The following is a 24,958-nucleotide window of genomic DNA, read 5'->3' on the forward strand; positions in this document are numbered from 1 at the left end:
GAAGAAGCAGCTGCATTTTACCCAAGTTTTTTATTTGGGTCATTTAAAACTTGACASATTAGAAACTTAGATGTGTCCTTGAGCACAGAATCCACTGATTTCTCCCATGACTGCATTTGTTAAGCCACATGGGCCAACATGATGCCCAACAATCCACTGTACTCACCACCTTTCAAGGAGGAAAATTCCCTTGAAGTCAACCCTAAGGCAAAAAGTTCCTCCATGTGGAAGGTGCAACTTTTCCAGCAGCACAGGGTGWTTGCAAACAATTGAAAGTGGGGAATGTCAGCACAAGACAAAGCTGCCTGCACARCTGTGGGTTGAGTTTGATGCCCAAATTCCACACTTTCAGCTCTACAGCAGATATTGAGCTCTGACCTCATTCATTCTGGGATTAATTAGGAGCAACAGCTCCTACAGGCAGTGCTTTCATAGCTTAAAGCTAGCATAAAGAAAAGAGAGTCAGGACCAAGGAATCAATCAGGCTGTGTCTTGTGTGCACAAGGAYTTAGCAGYAGCTTCTCTCACTGTGAGTTTCTCTTATTAGCACAAACAGGTCTTAACCACCAGTGTGTGCTGCAACTCAGAGATGTCAGAGGGCAGGCTCACTTCCTGGAATAGTCAGCATTTCCTGGATTCATGTTTCTCACAAGCCAAAAATAACTACATTTCGAGTGAGCTTCTCTCTGTTATTGAAAACTGCCTGGTTTTCCATTCACTGCAAAGTAAGATTGGACACAAGCTTTTCACATAAAAAAAAAGTTTATTCTTGTTTACTGAGGAGACATTTGGAGAGAAGKATATGGGAAATGGCACCACAAATACTGTCACCAAAAATGGTAGAAGTCAGGTGAATTTATTCTCCCAAATGTCTGACTTCACATCCTTATAGGTAAATCCAAAATCTACCTCTCATAAAACCCAAAGAAACAACAATACCAATAAAATAAAGCTTCTCTGTGGCTTTGAAAAATGTGGTTTGCACTTCTACTAGAAATCTCTTCTGCACAGCAGACACTGCAAGGTAAAAAGGTGAAAGCAAACACTGAGAGACTGTAGAGCCTCTAGTTCTTGGTCTTATGTCAGCCTGCTATGTAAATGGSATTTTCTACTTCTAACAAAGCTCCAACTATTCTGGAAACTTCCAGCACCTGTGGTTAATTAACCACAACTGTTTACTATTTTTGAAGGCTGTTGCTTCTTGCTTTGGAAACAATGTCAATTWTATCAGGTGTCAAAAGAATTCTCAAAACCGCTTCATGTGAGACCTTTCAGTGCTGTTTTGTATTAAATTGCATGGGATGAATGGAGATCATTGGACAAACTGCTGTAGTTTCTGGGAGCAATTTCAGCCAGTTCCACCAGAAAATCATTTTGTTGCCATTATTTCTCACATTAATAASAGAAAATAAGACTTTGCCCAAGCAGGAAAACAAGGTACAGGTTTACTCTTTCTACAATACACATAACAAATGACATTTTGGTGTGGAGACTTGTTAAAAAGTTATTAAGAAGCAGACAGCGTTTTCCTGACAAATTCATTGAAGATGGAATAGACCAAGACACTTGGGTCAGGACCACTGATCCCCCAAAATAATAAATATATATAAGTATAATGGGAATCAGTTAGTAATTTCTAARGTTAGGTAAAAATTGCATGTATATATTACAAAAAGATATTATGAAGATTTTTACATCTTGAGTATTTTAAAAATAAATTATATTTACAGGCAGCAGTAGAGGTAAAGTGACTGTTGAATCCTCATGCAGTATAGCTGCAAATAGCAGAAGAAATTGTGTGAGTGGAAAGGGCATAAGTTGAAACAAGGGGAAAGTTGAAGGGGAAGCTCCTGATGTTTGGTTCCAGTGTCAAACCTCCATGATTCTTTATACAAAACAAGTTCAAAATGAACTGAAGTGGCTTTCAGCTTTCATGAACAACCAGCATGTAAACATAAAGAAAAACACTYCATATGATGTTCTGGAAACATTAATGCATGGTATTACTCTTTTTGAGCTTCATTACATATATGTGACTTCAGTTTTCAAGTTTTTTTTTCTCATCTCAAGCCACTCAAAGACATACTATTMTTATTTAGAAATTAGTACAGTGAGTTGACATTCTCAGAAAAATGAAAGTGAAGTGGGAGATAAGACGTTAAAAAAAATACTGAAAGTTCAAGAAATATAAAAAGTTTTAGGAAAACCCCAAAACTGCTGCTAATAGCAGCTTTGTTCCAGTGCAACAAAAAGCTGAAACGTAGCTTTATCACAGAATGAACCACTGTCAGGAGATGCTTAGTTTGCCACGTGCCTGCCAACTCCAGGAGATAGCTTTATCTGGATCTTTGATTTCCTACTGGAGAATCAAGTCTAGAAAATGGAAACTTCCACCCATCTGGGTGTGCTGAAGGATTGAGTCTTTTTCTTACTATAAAAAGTTACTGATAAAAAAGTGCATAGGAAGCTGMTCAGTTTTTGATTTCTCCACATTCATACAAATATATATAACTCTGTAAATCCCTAAATATCAGCTGCAAAGAGGCCTTGGTGTGTTAGCAGGGCACCTTTTGTTAAAACCGAATACAAAACAATTCAAAAGATTTTGTCCATGATTTGGCCTATTTGTCTTCACAAAGTAGTACTAGAAAAGGACACTGTCTTTCCTGAGGAGAGAAAAATAGGCACTGGAAGCTGTTCAGCTTGTCTTCAAAGTGCTTCTTGATGAAGCTCTGACAACTTCATTGCTTCTGGAAGACCTTCAAGGGAAAAGCTAGCACCTCCTTCACCACTGARTTCTGCTGCTTCTCTTCCATAATTTATTTGGGCACCAAAGCAATTATTTGCTTATGATTTAAGATCTGAAACAAAAGAATAAGAAAAGCACACAGGCAAATTACTACATCTTTTCTTCTAGAAATKGAACTAGTTACAAGAATACTGGAGGCTTTAAATACTAATAAGTGTTGTGAAGATGCACACATGTGTGACTCATAGCAATCCAGTTAGAGCAGGTACATGACCCAGGTATCTGACATGGGTTTTACTAAATGTAAATTTTGTAATGTTTTAAAATGTTTTACCCAATGATCTGCTTATGATTAGACACATTCCTCTGCAATTGGAGCACATTTAGAACTTTCTTTACTTATTGCCAGCCACCTCTAAGTAGCTGGTAACCTGTGAAGCTGTTCTGATTCAGTGACTTTGGATCACATAACCAGGCAATTAAGACACCACTTCTATGCAAATGTTTTATGTCTATAATCTCAGCATCAGCTGTGCATCACACATGCACGTGTTGCTGCTGCTATTTCTTCCACACAGCAATGCCAAGTGCTTTTGGAGTTCCCTCTTGTGAGGATTGAAAATACAGCTCTTATTTGACAAGCAAGGAGCCTGARGGCAAATGGAAGTTACAGTTCAGGAAGTTCAAGGCTACGTGCCCTGAATAATTCATCACATGTGACATGTAACAACCTGATTTCCAAAAWAGCACACACAAGCATTGGTGTTTCCATCTTGGTGCACACACAGCAACTCAGCAAGGGGAATCACCTCAATATGCCAGGGCACTTTGCCCTTCGGTCTTTGCTCCCATTTTGATAACACTACCTGTCTCTTCCACTAATCTCTAGCTCAGCATCACTCCAACCTAAGATAAAATGTCAGGAGACACTCTAGAAGAGCAGCATATGGTGACATATGGTACTCAACTCTGTAGACAATGAGAAAAAGAAAGTTGWCCCAAGTCTGGTTCTCAYAARRTCCCTGGATAGGCTTGAAGTATTTKTATGATCTGTGTGTTTAAAATCCAAGCAGGTTTACTGCTTTACGTACAGCCAGCTTGGTGGTGAGATTAAAGAACACAATCAAGCAGCCAGTWGGGGTGTGTGTGTTTGTGCTGTTTCCTTGGAGAGGATCTGAATATGAAATAGGGTTTTTCTCATTTTACAGCTGCAGGGATAAGCATCAGGTTTCATGTTCYCCACAAAACATGCAAAATGTTCTGCTCTCAGGCAGCTTGCAAACAGCACCAAAGCAGGCACAGCCATGTCTGGTACCTGGCCATGACATAACAACAGACCACTTTCACATTCTGAACCTTTAAGGGTGACATAGGAACACAGTTTAGCTCAGCAAAGAAGCACATCACGTGGGCCATGAATAATGTACTGACTTACTTCATTTGGCTTTCAGTATTACTGTCAACTAACAGGATCTGACTCAGATATCGCAACAGTCCACAGCTTCCTCTGCAGCTACACAGCCCCATTCCAAGTCTGGTTTTGTGTTTCAAGACAGTTTCATCAGCAGTGTTGTCTACATCACAGTCAGGCTTTTTACACTTGGTTCTAACTAACTCCCACCCTCCCATTCATCCATATTTCCTCACATTTGGAGATTTCCCCCCCACACCCCCTTTTCAACATTGTCCTCAGCAAATACCAGAATTTATAGATGTGATTGCTTGCCTAGTAATTCAACAAAAATATCGTACTTGGCAGAACAAAAGAACTTGCAGCAGTAAGGTGCCACTTGCTTTCACACTGCTGTGCATTTTGAGCATGTTTACATGGATTATCTGCACCAGCAGACTCCAAAGGGGGTGTGCACAAAGCAACCCACTGTGGTGAAGGAAAAAATATTTCTGCACCAGTAATAAAATTTAAAATATTAAAATACTAGTAACTTCATCATTACATTTTTTTAATTCTTATTTTGTGCATGTTTTATAATGWATGTAATAGTTAAGCACAGTAATAATTGTATACAATTTATAAATACACGTGAATTGGGTGTGCATATTCAAAGTATTTTACTGATGTAAAATGTGTATGTAAATGTAAAATGATGTACTGATGTGGTAGACACTCACAAAAAGTTTGGTGACCATTGACCTACAATACAAAAAGCAGAAACCAATATGAGATGTTTGCTCATAGTTACACCACTCAAGAAATGATTGTATGACAGACAAAACAACATTTTTCCAAGAAAGGAAAATTATTCACAGTAAACCTCTCTGCCAGTCAGCACACTCCCCCAAGAYAGAGGGAGCTTCACCCTCACATACCTTCTTTACTGCAGCTGGCAGAGTTGTTCATGTGCTCTCCCTTTTCCCCTTCTGCATCCTGGGACACTTCTGCAAGGACAAAGGCAATGCTCAGACAATCCTGGAATTCACAACACCCTGCCTCTTTGGCTCAGATGGATCAARAATAATCTGACTGAGATTTGGGCCATTTGTTCAGCATCAATAATAGCCCTRAACCAATTCCCTCACCCCCATGGGCCACCATCCAACACCTCCCTTCTCTTCTCCATTCCCAACTGTCTTTGTGATCCCTTACAGACCCTGTAAAGGCCAAGCACAGGAGGCACACAGCACCCGTGGTGCCACCCATTAGGTGACATTAGGTRAAAGTCACAATGAATGAAGACTGTCACACAGCCCAAGCACTCACCTCCTTCATTTGTGTCAGCTGCATGGTTGGCCTGCAAGCTGCTGTTCTTTTTAAAGGTGTCTGAAGAGAGAAAAGAAGACAAATKCAGCCCCCTGCCCTGCTCAGCTTCAAGGTGTGGCTCTATTGCATCCAACTGAGCTGCCAGTTACAGCTCTAYGTGGATACACAACATAAAAAAGCTACTGCAGGGCATCCAGAGGAGGGCCATGAGGATGGTGAAGGYTCTGGAGGGGAAGCCTTACAAGGAGTGGCTGAGGTCACTTGGTCACTTGGTYTGTTCAGCCTGGAGAAGACTGAAGAGAGACCTCACCACAGGCCACAACTTCCTCGTGAGGGGAAGAGGAGAGACAGGTATGATCTCTTCACTGTCATAACCAGTGACAGGACTCAAGRAAATGGCATGAAGCTGAGYCAGGGGAGGTTTAGGTCAGTTATCARGAAAATGTTSTTTCACCCAGAGGGTGTTGGGGCACTGGATCAGGCTCCCCAGGGAAGTGGTCACAGCACCAAGCCTGGCAGAGTTCAAGAAGYGTTTGAATAACACTCTCAAGTACATGGTGTGATTATTGGGGTGTCATCTGCAGGGCCAGGGGTTGGAGTCAATGATCCTGATGCATCCCTTCCTGCTCAGCAGATTCTGTGATTCTTTGAAGGGATCCTGGCCAGTTTGCCTCCTGGGTCAGTAGCACTGACTGTTYCTTAGAGCAGTCACTTACCTCCCTGTGTTACACCATTGTTTGCTGTCTGCTTGTCTTTCAGGGCTCTGTCCTCCTCGTTCAATTCTCTGTCTGAAAGGAGATCAGAGAATAGCCAGAGTCCCAAAACAGCCATTGCTTCTGCTTCTGCCCCTCACCAGCACAGGCCATTGCTCTGTGCAGCYCAGGGCTCAGAGCACTCCTTGTCCTCTGAAAGTTAAGTACTGCTGTGTTATCAGCACAAGCCCTACTTGAAATTGCTTTGTACACACATTTCAGAGAACATCAGAGCCTTGCCYACTCCTTCCCATCCATACAGCAGTGACTGTCTSTTGCYYAGGTGYTGCTGKGTGTACTGCACAGAGGTGCACTAAYTCCYRTTCCTGATGTTCCCATTCTAAACTGCAACAGAATATTTTATTTTCCCCATCTAGTGTCCAAACTGACAACCTTCACCTAKGGACCCGATTCTCTTTTGCTTGAACTGTATGTTTCCCTCCTTTCTACTTTAAGATAGGCAAGTCCTACAAGTAATAAAATAATCCCACATCATACCTTCACCATCAGTTACACAAACCCAAATACAAGCTGGTAAGCATCCCTTCTCTAAATTGGTGTGCTGAGGCTCATTATCTATTTGGCATCAATACAAAGCTCTGAAGCCACAGAATTTTATTGTCTTAGATCCTGTTTGAGGGTTTCTTTCCAGCAGAAAGCAAAGACCACCTACCCAWGATGACATCCTGTAAAAGTATCCTTGTACTCTTTTGCAGGCAAATAAAAGGTAATGTTAGACAAAAGGGGTAATTTGCTTATTTACTGTAAAAAGGGAGTCTTTCTTCCATGCTTAGTTCTTTTCCCCATAGATAGTAAATTGGTTTGCAAACACAGCAAAAGCATTATCATGCTCATCATATCAAGAGGGAAGGTGAATCCCCAAGAAGGTATTTGCTCTGTGCTATTCACCAAACACAGGCTCCAGGTCTTTCTGATTTCTGGTGATCTACCCATCAACATTTACTGTTCATGAGGCAAAGGTTCTTCTCGGCCAGCAGGGGAATGATAAACTCTACCCTGAGAACATGCTAATATGGCTTGSACTGCAGAAGGCCATGTGCAAAATTACTTTCCCCCTCCATGTTCCTCTCTTTTAGGGCTCCATCTCACTTGTTACCTGCTTCAGGCTCTTCATTCTCACAATGAACAGTTTGTGAAAATGCAGCTGCAAGAAAACAGAAATCCTTTTCCAGAAATGTGTATGGAGGTAGCATAACAGTCTGCAAGATGTGCAACTAAGCCTTAAAGTGACAATTTCATTATAACACTTCTAACAGATATTCCTGAGGTCCTGTACATTATGCCACTTTAWGGACTCACAACTAATTTCAAGTCCAACCACCCTCCATCAACCACTTAAGGTCCCAGACATGACCAACATTACTTATATTTATGCCTACAACTTTGCAAAAGTCTTATTGTAGTAGATCTACTGATAAAACTGAACAGATCTGCCATAAAAAGCCAGAGACAACTGAGAAGAGAATCTGCATCTACTTTTTTTTGCTTCATCTGTGTGTTGCACTAACACTGTAACTTTAAACCCTTCCTCTTTGCAGACCTTAAAGAATCTCTAACAGAAATATTCTAAAGCAAATTTAAACGCAGGACCAAAATGAGATTTTTTGGGGGATGTTTATTGGTGGTTTTTTTTCTACTCATCCTTCTTTTTTTTACCTTCAGATTCCTCCATAGTCTTGAYTTCAGTGAACCATGGGCTAGAACCACACCTTTAACAAATGCAAGGTACCAGACCAAGCATCCCAGAKGAAAGCACTGAGCTCAACACCAGCACACTCCAAGGGGACACTGAGCCTGTACCTGATGGCAGGAGCTTTGAAACACTGGTTGGTAACAAAATATTTTTAAAGAATCTTCCCCTGCTCTCCTCAGYCTGTCTGATGGCCTTAGGGGTTAATTTAGTTTGGTTCTTAAAAACAGACCACASTGGTCCTGGCAACAAGACTCATATMTGTTAAATYCACCCTGCTGAAAGAAGCACAGACTAAAAGAGTTGTCCTTTTCCTTGGCTGCTCACTACATAGAGTGATTTCCACACCCCAACTCACAAGAAGACAGAGAACACAACAATCTTGCTGCAAATTAAGGAAGTAAAAAAACCCYAAAACCACTCCAACAAAACACTAAGAAGAAAACAAAACAAAAAATCCACCAACAAACAGACATAAAACGTCCCAAAAAAGTAAAAAAAAAAAACCAAAACAATGCAGATTAGAATGGACAGCAGAAGCCCAGGTAGAGATCTAAAAAACAAAAACACAATACAGATTAGAATGGACAGCAGAAGCCCAGGTAGAGATCTGGACAGGAAGAGGTTGCCCTACAGGGTGCAGTTTTCCAGCCCTCATCCTGAGGCCAGTCCCAATTCTCCATTGTTAGAAAGATAATTCACCTCCAAAGACAGCTGCTGACCAGAAAAATCTCAGGCCACTCACTGTCAGTAACTTTACCAGCCCCACAACACATTCATTAAGTGCAGGTCCCTTTAATTATCCAACATTGGATCTCAACTGAGACTTTGACTCTGCATGTGCACACATTGAAAACCAATTCAAAAGCTCATACCCTGCAAAAAGGGAAGGGCAAATCAGACTCCCTGTTCCAATCAAGAGCAGTTGTTTGGAAACATTAATACCCCAGTACAGGTTTCTTACCTCCCTCTGAGTTAGGCTGTTCTTGGCTGTTCCCATGGAAAAGTTGCTCACGTTCTCCTATAAAGGAATTTATTTGTTTTAGAAAGTAGTATTAATGACCTGGAAAAAAGAGCTACACTCAAAGAAAACTCACTTTTCTCAAAAGAAATCTTACTCGTTTACCTCTCCAATGAAAAACTATATTGACATAGAAAAAAAACTGACAAGCCCAGACCAAGCAACATCCTGATATCCCCACTTTTGTGACACTCTCTTACCTGAGCCATTCCCTGGACTGCTCTGAGCAGCCCTTCTTCCTGTTTCACGTTTACTTCTACCTGCATGCAAAAAAAAAATAGACTATCTGGAGAAATTACTCAGAAATAAAGTGTTGTGCCTTTGGAAACTTGTTAAGAGCCTCCATCCACTCCATCCCCCTCTCCCATCCCCAAACGAAAAAAAAATACACTTCACTGAGAACATGCAACTAAATACTTGACTTGGAAAAAGAACAAAGAATGAAATGTTGTTTTGAGACAATCAGTGAGAGATTAGAAGGGGTCTCCTGCAACAAGTCAGAAYACATCTAATAAAATCTAAGATAGARTTTAAGAATTTCTGATTCTGAGTCTTGTACTTAAATCAACAAATCTGCTGTTTGATTATACCTGTGCAATGCTTATCCTACCAAGGTATAAMAGGTTTATTTTCTTGCATGTTCAAACCTTCATTGTTTCAAGGCAAGTAATTGAATTTATTTTGTTCTAACTGATGGTCAGCTTAGAATAACATTTATTGTGTGTTAACACCAAGAGCAGTGTTGTTTAACAGCACCAATATGAACAAGGACACAGAAGTTTGCAGATGACATCRAAYTGGRGAGAGTAGGGGACATGCTGGAAGTCAGGGGTGTCACTCAAATTTACTTCAAAAACCTGGAGAAAAATGCTGGCAGAAAAGATGTGATGTTCAAAGGCAAAAAGTGTCCTGAATCTCTTGAAGCTACCCCATGGACCACTACAGGCTGGGGTCTGCCTGGTAAGGAAACAGCTCTGCAGGAAAGCATCTGAAAACACAACAAGCTGAACATGATGCAGAAAAATGTGCCCTTGCAATAGAAGCCTACCAAATACTGGGCTGTGTTTGTTGAAGTGCAGTCAGCCCATCAACACAAATAATCCCTCCTCTTACTCAATATTTAGTGTTAGTTTTAGTCTCCCAGTTGATGTAAAAACACCAGCTTTCTGAAGCCCATCCAGCAAATGCCCACCAAGATGTTTAGGGGGAAGAGGTGTGCGAGAAGGTGCTGAGAGAATTGAGTTTGTTCAGCCTCAAGAAAAAGGCTAAGAGGATGATGGCTAATTGCAGTCTACAAATAACTATAGAAAACAAAGGAAACCCCTCTCAAAAGTACAGAACAAAAAACCAGGAGACAATGGCTACAAGTTCCCTAACAGAAATAAGGAAAATATCCTTCCCTACAAGAGTGATTCAGCACTTAAACACATGCTGAAAGAGGCTGGGCAATTTCCATCCTTGGAACTATTTGATKTTTGACTGGGCAAGGCCTTAAGCAACCTGATTGAGCTTTGAAGTTGGTCATGCTTTTAGSAGCAAGTTGGATGGAACTTCCAGAGATGTCCTCCCACCCAGTTTATTTTATTATTCCATGCCAACAGAAACAAAATGGGCAATGAACAGGAAAGCATAAGGTCCACATGCAATATCTATTTATGTCTTGATCAGAGCCTCCCTCCARAATATAATCAATAAATCCTTCTCAGATGGGAGATGCACCCAGTATGCTTCACCCTGCAGCCACCCCCAAGTGGTGACCCCATCTGGAAGCCAACAGGAATTTTCCATGCAGAGCATGCATAGGATGAAGAAATGTATCCCTGTTTGGGACTCTCTCCACCACAAACAGAAAAAAGATGGTGTGCCCCTCTTTTTCAAACCAGWAGACAATCTGACACATTAACTCAAAAAGGTGGCAGAAAAAGATACACAGCCTACAATTACCATTTCTGATTAGGCTGTCAGATTTACAAAAAAAGATACTTGAATTCAGTGTAAGGATGGATCAAGAAACAAATACAGGACTCCAAGATGATGGCAATACAGGCTGTCAGGAGGCACAGAAGGTCCTATTTATCAATTGACCACACTGAGTTGTCAGATTTTACTCAGCTTATGGTATTCAACAGGCCCTGGTATAAGCCTGTCCCAACAATAAATGTGATCTTGAGGGCAGCTTTATGATGCTCTCAAAAAAAAAGCTGTGAAAACACACTCAGGTAGGAACAGGAGAGGCTACAAACACTTGGTTGGTAGAAACACAGTAAATGAAACACCCAGTCTGAAGGAGAAATATGCACATGTAAACTGCAGTGTTTTCCAGGGCTGAGAGCCCAGTGTCAGAATKCAAGAAAGTTCAGTACATTATTTCCTTCAAATCTATTAGCCTTTACCTAGACTGACGTGTTTTTTTTCTACTGTTTTTACAAAACATCCCATGGTTAAAAGTTCTAAATACATTCTGCAGAACATTAGATGAGCATGATCTTGAAGCACATAAAGCTCARTTAGGAAGTTTTATACATACCTTTCCTGAACAGGAATACTAGGGTTACTATAGCTGCCAAAGAGAAGACTACAGCTGCAATAAGACCACCTCTGTTTCGTTTGTAAGAACTGTCTCCTTTGGAAAAAAAAAAAAAAAGAATTGGTTAGTCAAAAAACAACTGCATGATACACTAGTTCAGTAGAAATACAGCCCCAAATAYGTTTTGTAGAAATATAGCCCCAAATATGTTTTATAACATTTTTAAAAAAGTAACCTCAATTAATTAATGCACCAGAGCCAGTTATTAGCAAAAACCCTAAGCCATCTCCAGGACAGTTGCATGTTAAGTACCTCATTTCAGTGMAAGCACATCACCACTTGAAAGGCAATGGTACTCCAGTTCTTGGCCTATGAAAGGCTGAGCCAGATTTCAGAGAAATGAAATTCCAGTAAATATTTTGTATTGCATTTGCATGGCAAGGTTTTGCTGTGAGAAGATGCCAGAGGTTGCCCCTGTGTTGGATAGAGCTGGATCTGCTGCCGGTCAAAGCAGAGCCCAACAGAGACTGTGGTAGCATCTCTGGGATAATTCTTCTAAAAAAGGGAAAAAACTGCTGCAAGAGTGAGTGGGGAGTGACAATGTGTGAGAGAATCCACTCAACAGACACCAACATCACTGCAAAAGGAGGGGCAGGTGCTRGAGCAGCCCATGGAGGATCCCACCTCAGAGCAGGTGGAAGTAAGGAGGGGTTTGGGGGAGATGTTTTAGATTTGCTTATTTCTCATTATGCTGCTCTGATTTTGATTGGCAATAAATTATATTCAYTTTTCTGAAATCAAGTCTGTTTTGCCTGTRACAGCAATGGCTGAATGATGTCTCTGTCCTTACCTCAACCCATGAGGCTTTTGTCATATTTTSTCCTCCCTGYCCCACAGAGRAGGGGGAGTGACAGAGCAGCCTGAAGGGCACCTGGCAGCCAGCCAAGGTCAACCCACCACGTGCCTCATTTCTAACAAGTTCTAAGAGATAACTGCTGTAAAGGAAGAATTCTGTGCTACTAAACCATGACAATTACTTTTGCACAAAAATGAGGAATTTTRTCGGTTAGGGACTGCCTTACACACCCTACAAAACAGATGGTTCTGAATGTGTTCTCACTGTGTGGTTAAAAAAAACCCTAAAAATGCAAACTTCAAGCTGAAAGATGTCCCAAAGCAGTAAGCAACAGGAGGAAAATGCTCTATTCAACTTTTTATACCTCTCTGTGAAGGAAGAAGGAAGTGCACTCATTGATTCATGCACATGCTAGATGAGAAATTATTTTATCCAWGGGCTGTTCGATGACTCACTTGAAATGGCTGAATAGTTTCACTCCAATTCATGGAGAGCAGTACAAAGAGGACAGGTCATTARCATTAATTACATAAAGCCTGAAGGTTCAGAAGAGGTCTTCTAAGACCTAATCTTTATTATTACTCAATCTAGTCACAGCTAAAAGTTTTATTCTGTAGAGATGCCTGTAAAAAGTATCTTTCCAGGGGGATCAAACTGTCATCCTCATACTTTTCACTACTTTTAGTAGACATATCACTTCTGATGCTTTTTACTCCTTAAATTTACTTCCTGGGAAGTTAGGGGAAATCTCACAAAGTYCATGCTGCTTCCCAACCAGGCCTCTCAGACTTGTGTTTGCAACGTGACACATTCATTACCTGTTTCACCTGGAAGGCATTGAATCAAAGAGATTTCAGAGCTCCTTGCTGTTTGTGAGAATTTAATGACACATGTAGCTTTCACAGTATGATCAATATTCTCCAAAGGGATGGAATGCTCCTGGCCCTGATAGCTGTGTGGCTCATTACTGAGCTCCCAAGTGTAAATCAGAGGCCTCTGGAAATCTGCTGTACAGYTTAATACAAGGTTAACACCAGTGCTGGTGTTGCAACTTATTGTAGGTTCAGGAAGGGGATCTAGAAGGAAAGAAAACATTCTGTATTAATTCACTAATAAACCATACAGAATTTCAGCACAGGACAAGAGCAGGGGAGTGCACAGACAAAAGTATGGGGTGTGAGAGAGAAATGTGTTTCTAAAAGTGACCTGTGAACCACCTGTTTGTGGTTCTGTGCCCAGGCCAAGAGTCCCCATGGTTCAGTGTCCATAGGACTGACAGACACACTGGCCACAGGTATTTCCCAAAAACTGCTGGGGAGCCTGAGCAGGTCTGCACAGCATGATGCCACAGACATTCAAGGATGTGTAATATGCCTGCAGGAACATCTTTAATAGATACATAATGCCTGGGATTACCAGGTCAGCTTGTTCAAAAAGTTTGGCTGTCTGCTGGAAGTGCAGAGTGCCATCTACAYGCATTCTAGAAGTCATTCCAAGGTGAATAATGATGGGCACACAAATYAGATGCCACCTTTCAAAATGGGTTCAAAGTGCCTCAGCAATTTAACAACAGAGATAAACAACAGCCTCCTCTGTTTCTGTTTGCTTCCCTGACAAATATACAATCCCCTTTCTAGACTTTTTTAAGGRAATAAAGTGGTGCACATTCTTTATGCAGTTCTTCTACTACTTACCTAACACGTCAAGTTTGAACTTGGAGTTGTGATCTTTCACAGAATCCCAGGACACTAACTCATATGTGCCACTATCACTCTTCTGCAAGTTAAGAATAGTCAGGGACCCATCCTCCTGAAGCACAGCCCTRTTCTGGAGATCACCAAAATATTTCAGGTTGTTTTGCCCTTCCCGTTCAACCACTAAATTCTTGTCTTTATTCCACGTAATGTCCACTACTTTTGGGTCTATTTTTGCAGGAAAAGTAAAATTTTCTCCCACGATGCCAAATAGTTCCTCGCAGCAGATGTGTGCTGTAGTGGGGGAAGAACAGAAAAAGTTACTTCAGCAATCATTTTATAAAACACTTCTTGACTAATGCTGTATGCAACATCAGATACATTCAAATTTAGGTTAGAAGCAGATCACAAAGTTGCAAATGTCAGTTAAGAATTACCCAAACCCAACCTGTCAGGACAACTATATGATAGGCACCACAAAGGAATTCGTTTTCCACATTCTGGTCCCGGCTAGAATCATTGTCCTGATGATCTTCCCTATCCTAARCCCCTCTATCCTCAATACTTTCCCTCTGTTCACTTGAATTAGGCCTCCTGCCCATGGTCTGGTAAAAAAYATTAAATGAAGAACTGTCACAAGCAAAATCTGTTCTGGCATCTTGTTGCAGAATACCCAGACTGAAATTCCTGCTGATCAAATAAACTGCAATTTTTCYAGCATGGATATCCACAGTTAGTAAAAATCATGATTCTGACAGAACTGCTACTTAGTTGAAAGCACCTGCTGTGAAATCAAGAAGGTATTAGGGATTTCCCTTGAAATGTCACATAAGCAAGTTTATTTCACAACCAACATATGTGAAGCAGCATCCCAGCCTCTGAGATCTGGCAGAGCTGTCAGCAAGAATGAAGCTGTTCAGAAACCTCCACTGTGCTCAGTTTTGAACCAATTATATTCTGTTAAAAAGGCCCAGACATTTCAATATACATAAATCAACAACAGAAAAGAAGAGAGATAAGATATTTCCCCCTAATTTTCACTGAAAACAGCTACATTTGTGAGAAAAAAAAAAACAAACCCTATTGATCTAACAGACAAAATTCTGCTGTGGGGAAGGGACAGGAACATTTAAACCACCAGCATCTCTGTGTTTCTGCTTCAGTCTTCAGCAACCTCCCTGCAAATAGCTCAGAACGGCTCTAAAACAATTGCAAGATCACTGCCACGCCAGACAGGGACATAGACAAAAACCCACTGATATCAAGTTTAAGTTACACTTGCATTGAAAAATCGATTCTGCTCCACAGTAGCTGGCAACTCTTTACTATTAAGTTGAAGAAGTGCATGGTTAAGATACAAATGAAGTCTCGTTTTAAGGCAAGATWCCCARTCTGCACCATATAAAACTTCCCTTWAAAAAGGAATTGTGCATCRYGAAACAAATATTTCTGATGTCTATTCCTTAAGCCAACTGGTTCCAAGTGACAGCTACTATGCTGGGTTTGATGGTTTTTTATTTATTCTTAAATGGCATCAGTTTAAGAACTTACCAATTCTTATATAATTCTGTGATTCCCTTGCTTCTCATGTCATTGCAAACTTACTATTGTTCCTAACTCAGATACTACAGCTTTATCACACCAAAACAAGCCACTTTCCTACACTGAATAAGAGTCCAGAAAGCAAACTGTAACCATTTTGCCCCACGTCGTATCTCCTCTCAGAAGGTCAGCTAAGCCTTCCCTTCCCACTGGCAAAGAGCAGTGCTTGTCAGCTCTTCTGCCACACCATTGAAACACAGACATTCTCCCACAGGACAATGAAGACAAGTAATAGAAACATGCTTCTGTGTGCTTGGATAGGGAACTGCACTCACAGGTCTTCTCCATGCCTTACTTTTTATGGAATATCCAATTTGTTTGCAATTTACCCATGAAAGCACTGTTCTCGTGCCATTAGAATTGCAGCTCCCTGCTGTCTGCAATTACATGGTGGCCTTTTCCACGCACAAGGACTGCAGAAGTGATCGGGGTAAATTACCAACTCCCACATCTTTTCAACACAACCTACCCACTTTCTTTGTATTCTACCCCATTCAGGCAGATTTAAACATTTCACTTGAGCATCTCTTTCCACCCATCTCAATTAATGATTTCCAGAAGAATAAAAAMACTCAGAAGCTCCAGAATTTGTGTCTGGAGATCACAAGATTGCAAGATGCTGGGTAGGGTGGAACATTATTTTGATCTGACAAAGCCTGGAGTCTTGTTAGAGACTTCTGTTTCATAAAGACAATTTCCAGGAGTGCATATTTCTCAAGAAGTCATCTCTCACTGCCTAAGGACTATATTGTTCCTGGTATGGATAAAAACTCCCTGCTCTTCCCACTGTGAAATTCTGCCTTGGTAACTTTGTCTCACTGACACAACAAGACTGTGGTGGTGGCTTAATATCAGCATAAGCCAGACCACAGTGGCTGTTGCTAAGAGCCTTCAGGAAGGACAGCTGGGGACTAAAAACACAAGAAAGGATGGTCACCACTGCTCAGCCAACCACTAAYAACTTCCTAAGCTGATCCTACGTGGATCAACTTGGGGGTTGCTCCAGGAAAACGCTCCATCTCTTTACTCTCCTTCAATTAGTCATAAGTGCTAGGCTGGAGCTATGAGAGCAAAATTCTTGCTTCCTCAAGCCCAGGAATGAGACTGAAGGAAAGCAGAGCTGAAAAGAAAACACATTTTCTCTCCACAGGTTCTGTGGCATGGGGGAGTCCTGCTCTTTTCAGCACGGTCTCCTCTTGCTGGCACTCAGAGTACAAGGAAAAGGTTATTCCTCAAGGATAACAGTCATCTCCTCCCACCTTAAAACATTCAATCTCTGGTTTTATTTCCCTGCTTCACTGGTCTAGTGAAAACATGAAGAAGTCTCCCACTCGGTACTGCCAGCTTCCTTTTTCCCAAGAAATCATACATAAATGTTGTGTAAGGTCATAACCACACATCTTTGAGTTTCTGGAGAAAATGTATGTCATCACATTTTCTAAATTCCCAAGGAACCCTTCCCCATCTTTTCTACCTCATTTCATATGGAAATTTATTTCCCATTCCACAGTGGTGAGCAAAGAGGGAGAAGTGACAACCAAACACTCACGCACTCTTTTTGGAAGGCTAGAACTGCCTTTCCTTTAGTTTCTCTGCTTTCTCCCTCTCTACTTATTGTAGCCTACTATTTCAAGATAAAGCTCACACAACTGCTGCCTCCAGCAGCCTCCACAGAAACCATCACACTACCTGCTCCTGTATCTCCTAAAACCCACTCCAAATTCCTTCTTATGCCAAGTCTTTGTGTTCTTTCCTTCCAGTCAAATCACACAATCAAAGTATCACAGAAAAAAGAGGAGCTAAAGTTGTGTGGGCAAAGCTTCTTCTGAGAACCATCACCTCACCTTGTCTACATCATCTTCTGCTCCCAATTCTCTAGCAGCCAGACCCACAGAAYCCAGTGCTGGRCTCGAMTTTTAATATTTCCCAGACTAATTCTGACTCTTTTGGCATTTTAGCAGACTAAAGGCATCCATATTCAGTGCAGATGAAGTAGACCAGCAATCAATGCTTCATTACTGTATCTGTCTACCTGGTTTGACTTTTTCCACTATTTTTCTCAGAGCTGATGTAAGGCCTAGTTATTTTGGAGAATGTCTGTAAACTAATTCCCTTATTTTTATTTATGCTATTTTTTTTGTCTGGAATACCTATTTGAAATGCATATGGGTATATATTAGGTCTACAAAGGCAGCAACTAGGTTCCCCTATGGATTATTAAGACACTGAAATTCCACCTGCTGAAACTGGGTGGAATAGTTCTTACTAATAAGTTTAGGGCAAGGGACTACTTGCTTAAGGATATGGGCTTTTTAAATAGCAGATTTTTGTTTTATTTTTTATAACTTCCCAACTACCTCTTTTTTAGGCTTTAAAAAAAATTTTTAATTCCCCCAGCAACTGTAACCAGCAGACAATCATGTTCCCTGCTAACCCTCAAAACCACCAGGTGCAGAAAACCCTGAAATAAATGTCCAGTCCAGAAGGACTATGGCATATTCACCAACCATAGCCCTCTTAATTCCCCCACATGCCACAGACACAACTCATTTCCCAAATTCCAGTAAAAAAAGCACTTAGACCCACTCTGTAAAAGCACAGGCAAAAGCCACAGAGAGGAGAGAGAACACAGACAGCAATAAGCTGTACCAGCAACCCAGGCTGTTGCAAGATAAAATCAGATTTGTGCAGGAACGCATGCAAATCCTACATGGAACATCCAAAGCAGAGGTTTTCTCTCGAAGCACGTTCACAGAGGTGAGTGCTGCTCCCCTGGACAATATGGGGCTGCATCTACAGAGCTTTACACATCACAAGGGCAGGACCCCAAGGTGGCTCCTGTCAACAGGCCTGGGTCCCTCCCCACCACAAAAAATCCACACCCTCAGCAAGGGCACAACAACAAGCAGCATTCCCATGCAGAGGGATCCCATCCAGTGATTTTTTAAACTATGCTGGTGACCAAAAGCGTGGGGATGATCTACTTATTGCTCCTTCTCTTGTTTTTTTGTCTGCCTGTTCCTGCAGTGAAACACTCATGCAGACAGTAAAATCCACTGACAGTTAACTTGACACACACACATCCCACTCCAACTAAAAACCAACAAAAATACACCCCCCTGAAAAAAAAACACACAGAAGGACTGTAACTCCCGGATATGACTCAGTGTGGGAACACCCATGCTCGCATGTGGAATGGAGCAGAAGTTAGCGAAACGGGGAAGAACAAGAGTAAGAGCATAGAGAAGGGGCAGGCACTGATCTCTGTGGTGACCAGTAACAGGAYCCAAGGAAATGGCCTGGAGTTGTGTCAGAGGAAGTTTAGGTTGGATATTAGAAGAAGGTTGTTCACCCAGAGGGTGGCTGGGCATTGGATAAGGCCAGGGAAGGAGAGGACCTGGAATCACCACTTTTAGCAGTGGTGAATTATTAGGAAGGATCATTTTGTCATGTGGAATATTGATTATTTTTAAACTCTAGGTTTTGGTTAGGGACAGAACTGACCTGCATTTAAGCTTGACTTGCACTATCTAAAAAAAAAAAAAAAAGCAGCAGTTCCAAAGCAGTCCAGAGACACCAGAACAGATTGCCCAAAGAAGTTGTGGATGCCCCATCCCTGGCAGTGTTCAAGGCCACTCTGAACGGGGCTCTGAGCAATCTGGTCTAGTGGCAAGTGTCCCTGTCCATGGCAGAGGGATGGAACTGGATCATCATTAMGGTCCCTTCCAACCCAAACCATTCTATGATTCCAAACCCTCCAGTCACTTATTCCCAGCATTCAGACAGCAGCACTTCCTATGCTGCACAAGCAGAGACTTCACATAGGTTCTGTGATCAAAAGGAGTGAGAAAACAATCTGTCTTGGTGACTTTTTCCTTCAATTGAGTTCATTTGCAGCCAGATCATCTTCTCAGGTCTGTTTATAAAGGACAGCACAAACTGATGCCATAGAGAGGAGCTGTTCTCAACCAGCCTAAACTACTCCAAATTACAGCCTGTGTCTTTTACAAACCCTGTGTCACCCAGCAAGCCCATGGTCACACCATCAATAGATTCTCATGAGGCTGGAAACAGATAGGCATACCAGTAAGGAAAAAAAATCAAAACCAGAAAAACCTACACTTTTTTTTTTTTTTTATCAGCACCTTTAACACATTCAGGATCAAAGGAGTCTGTGTATGCAATCCAAAGATGATCCTGGCTTTCTAAAGTATAAGACCAATAATTACAATAAGGCAAGAAACTACTCGAAAAACTTTTCACTTTGTGTTCATCCTGTAGTGTTAAACAGCAATGGCAAAAATATTATTTGTTTCACTGTTGTTTTAATATAACAGCCTTATCAAAAGTTTTTGGAAGGGGCAGAGGGGCAGAGATTTGGTTTGATTTTTTTTTCCTTCATGAGGAATTTATAATTTCCTCTGTTTATTCAGAAAGATTCAAGAGTAAGGTCAGGACAACCCAAGCAAGTGTCAGCTTCAGAGTGCTGATAACTGATTTTTCCATTTGTACTATTTAAAACTGTGTTTGACATCTCTACTAGCAACCTACAAAATAACCTCAATCTACAAGCAACCTGAATTTGTTAGGAGTCCAGATTTCCTCCTATTCATACCAACACTCTTTTCCTGTGGCATCTCTCATGGAGTGGAAAGACACATAAGAAACATTGAGCAATCCCTGTGGTTTTTCTGATCAACAAAAATGTAGAAAGAAGCATACATTTCTGCRTGCAGAGAAAAAGAAGACAGGAAATTTTAAAATTTAAAAAAGAAAAAAAGCTAGCCCAAACTTGTTGAACTGCCTAATGACGCAGAAACAAAAAGCCCCATTGAGGTAAGTTTGGTTTCTATACTGGTCACTCTCAGAACAAGTCTGAAAGAAAAATCATTTTTATGAACTCTCAGGTTGTCGGTCTATGCTCAGTACTGGAGAGAAGGCAAGTTCTGCTTTTAGGGAAACAAGGTTTTCTTAGCTTAACTCATTTTTWAAAAAGAGGTTGAATTGGGAAATGAAGCATTAAGCAGACATTAATGCAAGCATACAAYGAAAACGGCATTATGGAATCCATCTAGACATGCAAGAACTAGAAGGCTGCAATACTGCATAAAAGAGTTGTGCTCAGAACATTGAAAGAGTYGTGTGGCTTTCAGATGAGCCTCACTACACACACAGAATACTTCTAGGTGCTCTAGTTCATATATCCAGCTCAYTTCTGTGCTTTTGGGGCAGGACCCAGATGCAGCTGAAGCAAGAAGTTTGGTTACCATCTGCAGTGCAGCAGAACATCCTCATAGGTSTGGCTTGCACTGCCATCCTCGTGTTGGTGTGGTGTTATTTACTCACCTCCTACAGGGAGGATGCAAAGATCTCTCTGCGGGTTCCTTCAACCAGTTAGGCCACAGACCCCACACTGACTTTCTTTCCACCCACACACAACATCCAGGATCCCAAATCTGAACACARTTTTGSCTTGAACTTCCAGCRACTGAAGGACCATGCTCTTGGCAGGCCTAAAATCAAAGTTCTTCCATAGCCTCGAGACGAGGCTTTGCACTGTAATTGACAGTCCGAGGTTTTATCAGATAAAAAACTGACTTGGCCTGGCACTGGGAAAAGCAGGAATCCCTGTGTGGCGAGTAGGAATTCTAAAGACACCCAAACTACACTGCAGCTTCTGCATCCCATAGGAGAATGAAGAAGCACATCTCCTTCTCTACTCCAGATATTCACCAATGTGACTGGGATACATGCAGTGCTTTGGATTTGGATGGAGAAGGGATTCAGGAGGGGAAGGCTGATAAAGGATGAGGAACTACCAACAGCACCCTGGTGTTTACAGCAGGTGTTTGCAAGGCTGGAAACTTGTATGCCAAATTGAACTGCAACTGATTTATTTCATGCACTGGAGCAGATCAGTCTGACTTCCAGGTCTTGATTTTCACATAGAGAGATGATAGATTATTTTACCTCRTTAAAATTAACACATATGTAATAGCAATAATGCAAGCATACAAGCAAAAACATGGTGTGAAATCATGCCTATTTAGTTTAGTGGGCAACAGTAAAGAATTTGCATTCCTGATCTCCTGCCCTGATCAACCACTTCAGAATCAAAGTTTTATACAGAACACAAYAGAACTAGCTAAGCTTTTCATTAAAGCAGGATGTTATGATACTTGGCAGCCACAACTGCCTCCTCMAGTTGTCCAAGTAACATCACCTCTTCCTTTCAATTGTATGTTCTTTGGAACCTGGAACTTTGCTTCCTAGCTAAGTCCATAGCCCAYGGACTGAGATGGTCAGACTGGCAGCAGCATGCCAACTCACATAATGCAAGGTAGCAAAGTGCCCTCACTGTCAGAGAAAGTTACAAGAAGATATTCAGTTAATTATTCCTCAGTCACACCCATTTAGAACCATCTGAGAGATAAGAAACTGCACCGAGGGCATGGTGTGCAGTGTCCTGACTCCTCCACTTGTCCTCCCTGCACAACGCTCTATGATAGAATGGGATCTCAAAACCTCAGTTAAATAAAACAAGTTGAAGAATTCTGGAATAGTATGGGGAGGAAATCACAGGGAGTTGCTCTGAACTCTCAGCAGCAGAGCCAGCTGCTTARAGCCTTCAGGAAAAGGAAGGGGAGACTGTTCCTTCTTAAATAGAGGAATATAATCGCTGCTCTTTTAGGCACATTGAGGAAACTCCCAAAGCAAAAAAAAACCCAAAAAACAAAACCCAAAGTTAGAAGAAATCCCTAAGACTAGAGGAATGATAAGATCTTCATAGTTTAAATGATGCTTTTTGGCCCATTTAGCAACAGCAGCGACCTCTGATGACAACAAGAAAGTTTGTACATGCATCTTCAATTTCAAAAATGAACAAGTTTTGTTGATACTTCTCATGTTCACAGCCCAGTGCAAGGGCTGTGGGTGTAAGGGTTATGCTCCTCAGGCACAGCAGTGGCATTTGGATTAAGAAGGCCTTTGGTTAGTATTTCGCCAGCAGTTAATAGCAATAATTTACTTCTACCAAAAAAAAAACCAAAAACAAAAACAAACCAAAACCAAAAAAAAACCAAAAAACAAACAAACAAAACCCCAAAAAAAACAAACAAAAAAAACCCACAAAACTTCAGCTACGAAAAAATCCCCCAAATTAATACAAAATGATTGAGAACTTTGAYGCTTTGCTCATGAGCAAGAAGGAACACAGAATACAGAATAAACAGCTTTGGATGACAAGCATATTTGTACGATAAAAGCTCGTTTCTTGACTTCCTTAACACCTGAGAACCCGGAGGCAAAAGTGCAAAAAGTGCWCCCCGCTACGRCGAGGAGGAGGAGGAGGMGGAGGAGGAAGCCGCCCTTGTGCTGTGGTGCTGCTTCCTTCGCAGCGCGGGGTAACCTCAGCGGGAATTAACTCCCGGTACCATGAAATCACACCCAAATCACACCCATTTCCCACCCCAAGCGCCCGGTTCACACAATTTTTACAGGGCACAGGAACGCGCCGAGAGCAGGGTGGCGAATTCCTGAACATGCCGGTCGCCGCGATGTTGTTTTAGCTGAGGGAAGGAGGCTGTGCCCGCCACCCTTCGGGAGCCCGGCGGGCGGGCGAGTGAGTGGCCAGGGACCCCCAGCCACTGTCGGGGATCGGGGGTAGCGGTGGCTGGATCAGCTCCCCGGGCATTCCACAACCCATCGCCGCTTCCCCAGGGCGGAACACGCCCGTCCGGCGGCCGAGGCTGCCACGCTGCCACCGCCCCTCAGCCCCAGGCGGCACGGAGGGAGGGAAGGGAGAGAGAGAGACAGAGCGAGAAAAGCGAAGAGCTCGGAAGGGTCCCCACCGCCCCCTCACAGCTTACCCAGGAGGCCCGTAAGGCACAGGAGCGAGCCCAGCATCCACATTGCTGCCGGATCTTCTGCCCTAGACGGAAATCAAAACTCGAGGGCTGCCGCCTCCCGGCCCGCCCTACCCGGTCCCACAGCCAGGCCCTGCCCCCGTCCCGCCTCAGCCTCAGACCCAGGGTTCTGCTGCTCTCCTTCCCCTTCCGCTGGAAGATCCCTGTGGGCTCTTCCGAGAATTCGGGATTTTGCGGGAAAAGGGAGTTGCGCCCTGTGCGCCCTGTGGGTGTCAGATAGAGGGACTTGGGGTGCCGGGTGCTGCCGTGAAGGGGGTGTGTGGTTTGTGGGGCGCAGCTCCAGAGAGAGCTGGCCGCAAGAGCTGCCGTGTTGCTCTTACATCAGGGAGATTTCAGCTCTTATAATTGAAAAACTGAAAGTAAATCGATTTTATGTGGAGTGGGAGMCCCGCAGGTTAGAGGAAGAACGAATTTCAGCAGCTCGCCACCTCAGGAAATGATCAGAGAGTAGTTAAGGTCAGTTCCAGCCGCTCTGCCACGGGCAGGGACACYTTSTGCTCCTAATACWCCCTGGAGCCTGGTGTTTGACACTCATGCTCCAAAAATTGCCCTCTGTCYTCTTTGAGGATCACCTGGCAAGATCTCCTTTTGAGGGGTGGGCTCGAGGTTCAGCCTGKCCACATTCTTCTGTTCCAAGGTGGGTTTGGTCTCTGGGGGGGGGGGTGAGTGAAGGAAAAAAAATTGAACAGCAACCAACTCTGATTTCCAGGGGTTTTCTTTGACACCAGCTGCTCAGCAGCCCATTCACAAAACTGAAGCACACKTAAATTCTGTTTCATGAATGACTGACCTCTTGACACTACCCGGTGTTTTTGAGGAAGAAACGGAAAATACCGCAACGGTCTGGAAAACGTAAGTACTCAGCAGCTATGGAAAAATCACTGCTCTGACAAATACTGCAGTAGCTCGAGTCAGCTTTCCTCTSGTGGCAGTGAGTTGCTGTGAGTGGATATTTCAACCTCCTGGTCCTGTATCCCACTCACAGGGCATTACCCTGGCTGAGAAGAGTCCAGCTGCAGACTCAAAGCATGCTCAACTCCCTGCAGCCTGACTGCCTGTCCTGGGGAACACCAGCACAGCACAGTGCTGTGAGGGAGGCTCTCTCCACAGGGTTATCTTTCAGTCAGCTCTCTCCACAGAGTTATCTTTCAGTCAGCTCTCTCCACAGGGTTATCTTTCAGTCAGCTCTCTCCCAGTGCATTTGGCCCCCACGCTCACGAGCAGCTCAGTTGGGCTATTCACCACCCCTCTGAGTGTCCTCAGCTTTGCTCTTCACACAACAGAAAACAAAAAAATTTGGGAACCATGGATATCTCTAACCAGAGGTCCTTCCAGAATAAGCACTGAGGATGTTCCATCTCTGAGGGATTATTTTTTTCCTCTCCTTCTAGGCATTACTGTA

The 24,958-nt window shown here is 42.4% G+C and overlaps 1 protein-coding gene across 2 annotated transcripts; it reads right to left on the reverse strand.

Moving 5' to 3' along the window:
- Positions 1-736: 736 nt before the first annotated feature.
- CD58 (CD58 molecule) lies at positions 737-23,596 on the reverse strand. 2 transcript variants are annotated; one of them, XM_057376253.1, is made up of 11 exons: positions 23,500-23,596; positions 14,030-14,323; positions 13,154-13,411; positions 11,480-11,575; positions 9,153-9,212; positions 8,896-8,952; positions 7,338-7,385; positions 6,185-6,256; positions 5,469-5,528; positions 5,078-5,146; positions 737-2,861 (listed from the first exon to the last, which is right to left on the reverse strand). In XM_057376253.1, exons 1-11 carry the CDS (start codon positions 23,540-23,542, stop codon positions 2,848-2,850), a joined length of 1,071 nt encoding a protein of 356 aa, XP_057232236.1. In that variant the 5' UTR covers positions 23,543-23,596; the 3' UTR covers positions 737-2,847. The 2 variants fall into 2 exon arrangements, with proteins under 2 accessions (XP_057232236.1, XP_057232237.1); XM_057376254.1 differs by lacking the exon at positions 7,338-7,385.
- Between the last annotated feature and the right edge of the window lie 1,362 nt (positions 23,597-24,958).

This window comes from Malurus melanocephalus, unplaced genomic scaffold, assembly GCF_030028575.1.
Source record: "Malurus melanocephalus ecotype Western Australia unplaced genomic scaffold, MMel_1.1 scaffold_275, whole genome shotgun sequence".
NCBI classification, from domain to species: Eukaryota; Metazoa; Chordata; class Aves; order Passeriformes; family Maluridae; genus Malurus; species Malurus melanocephalus.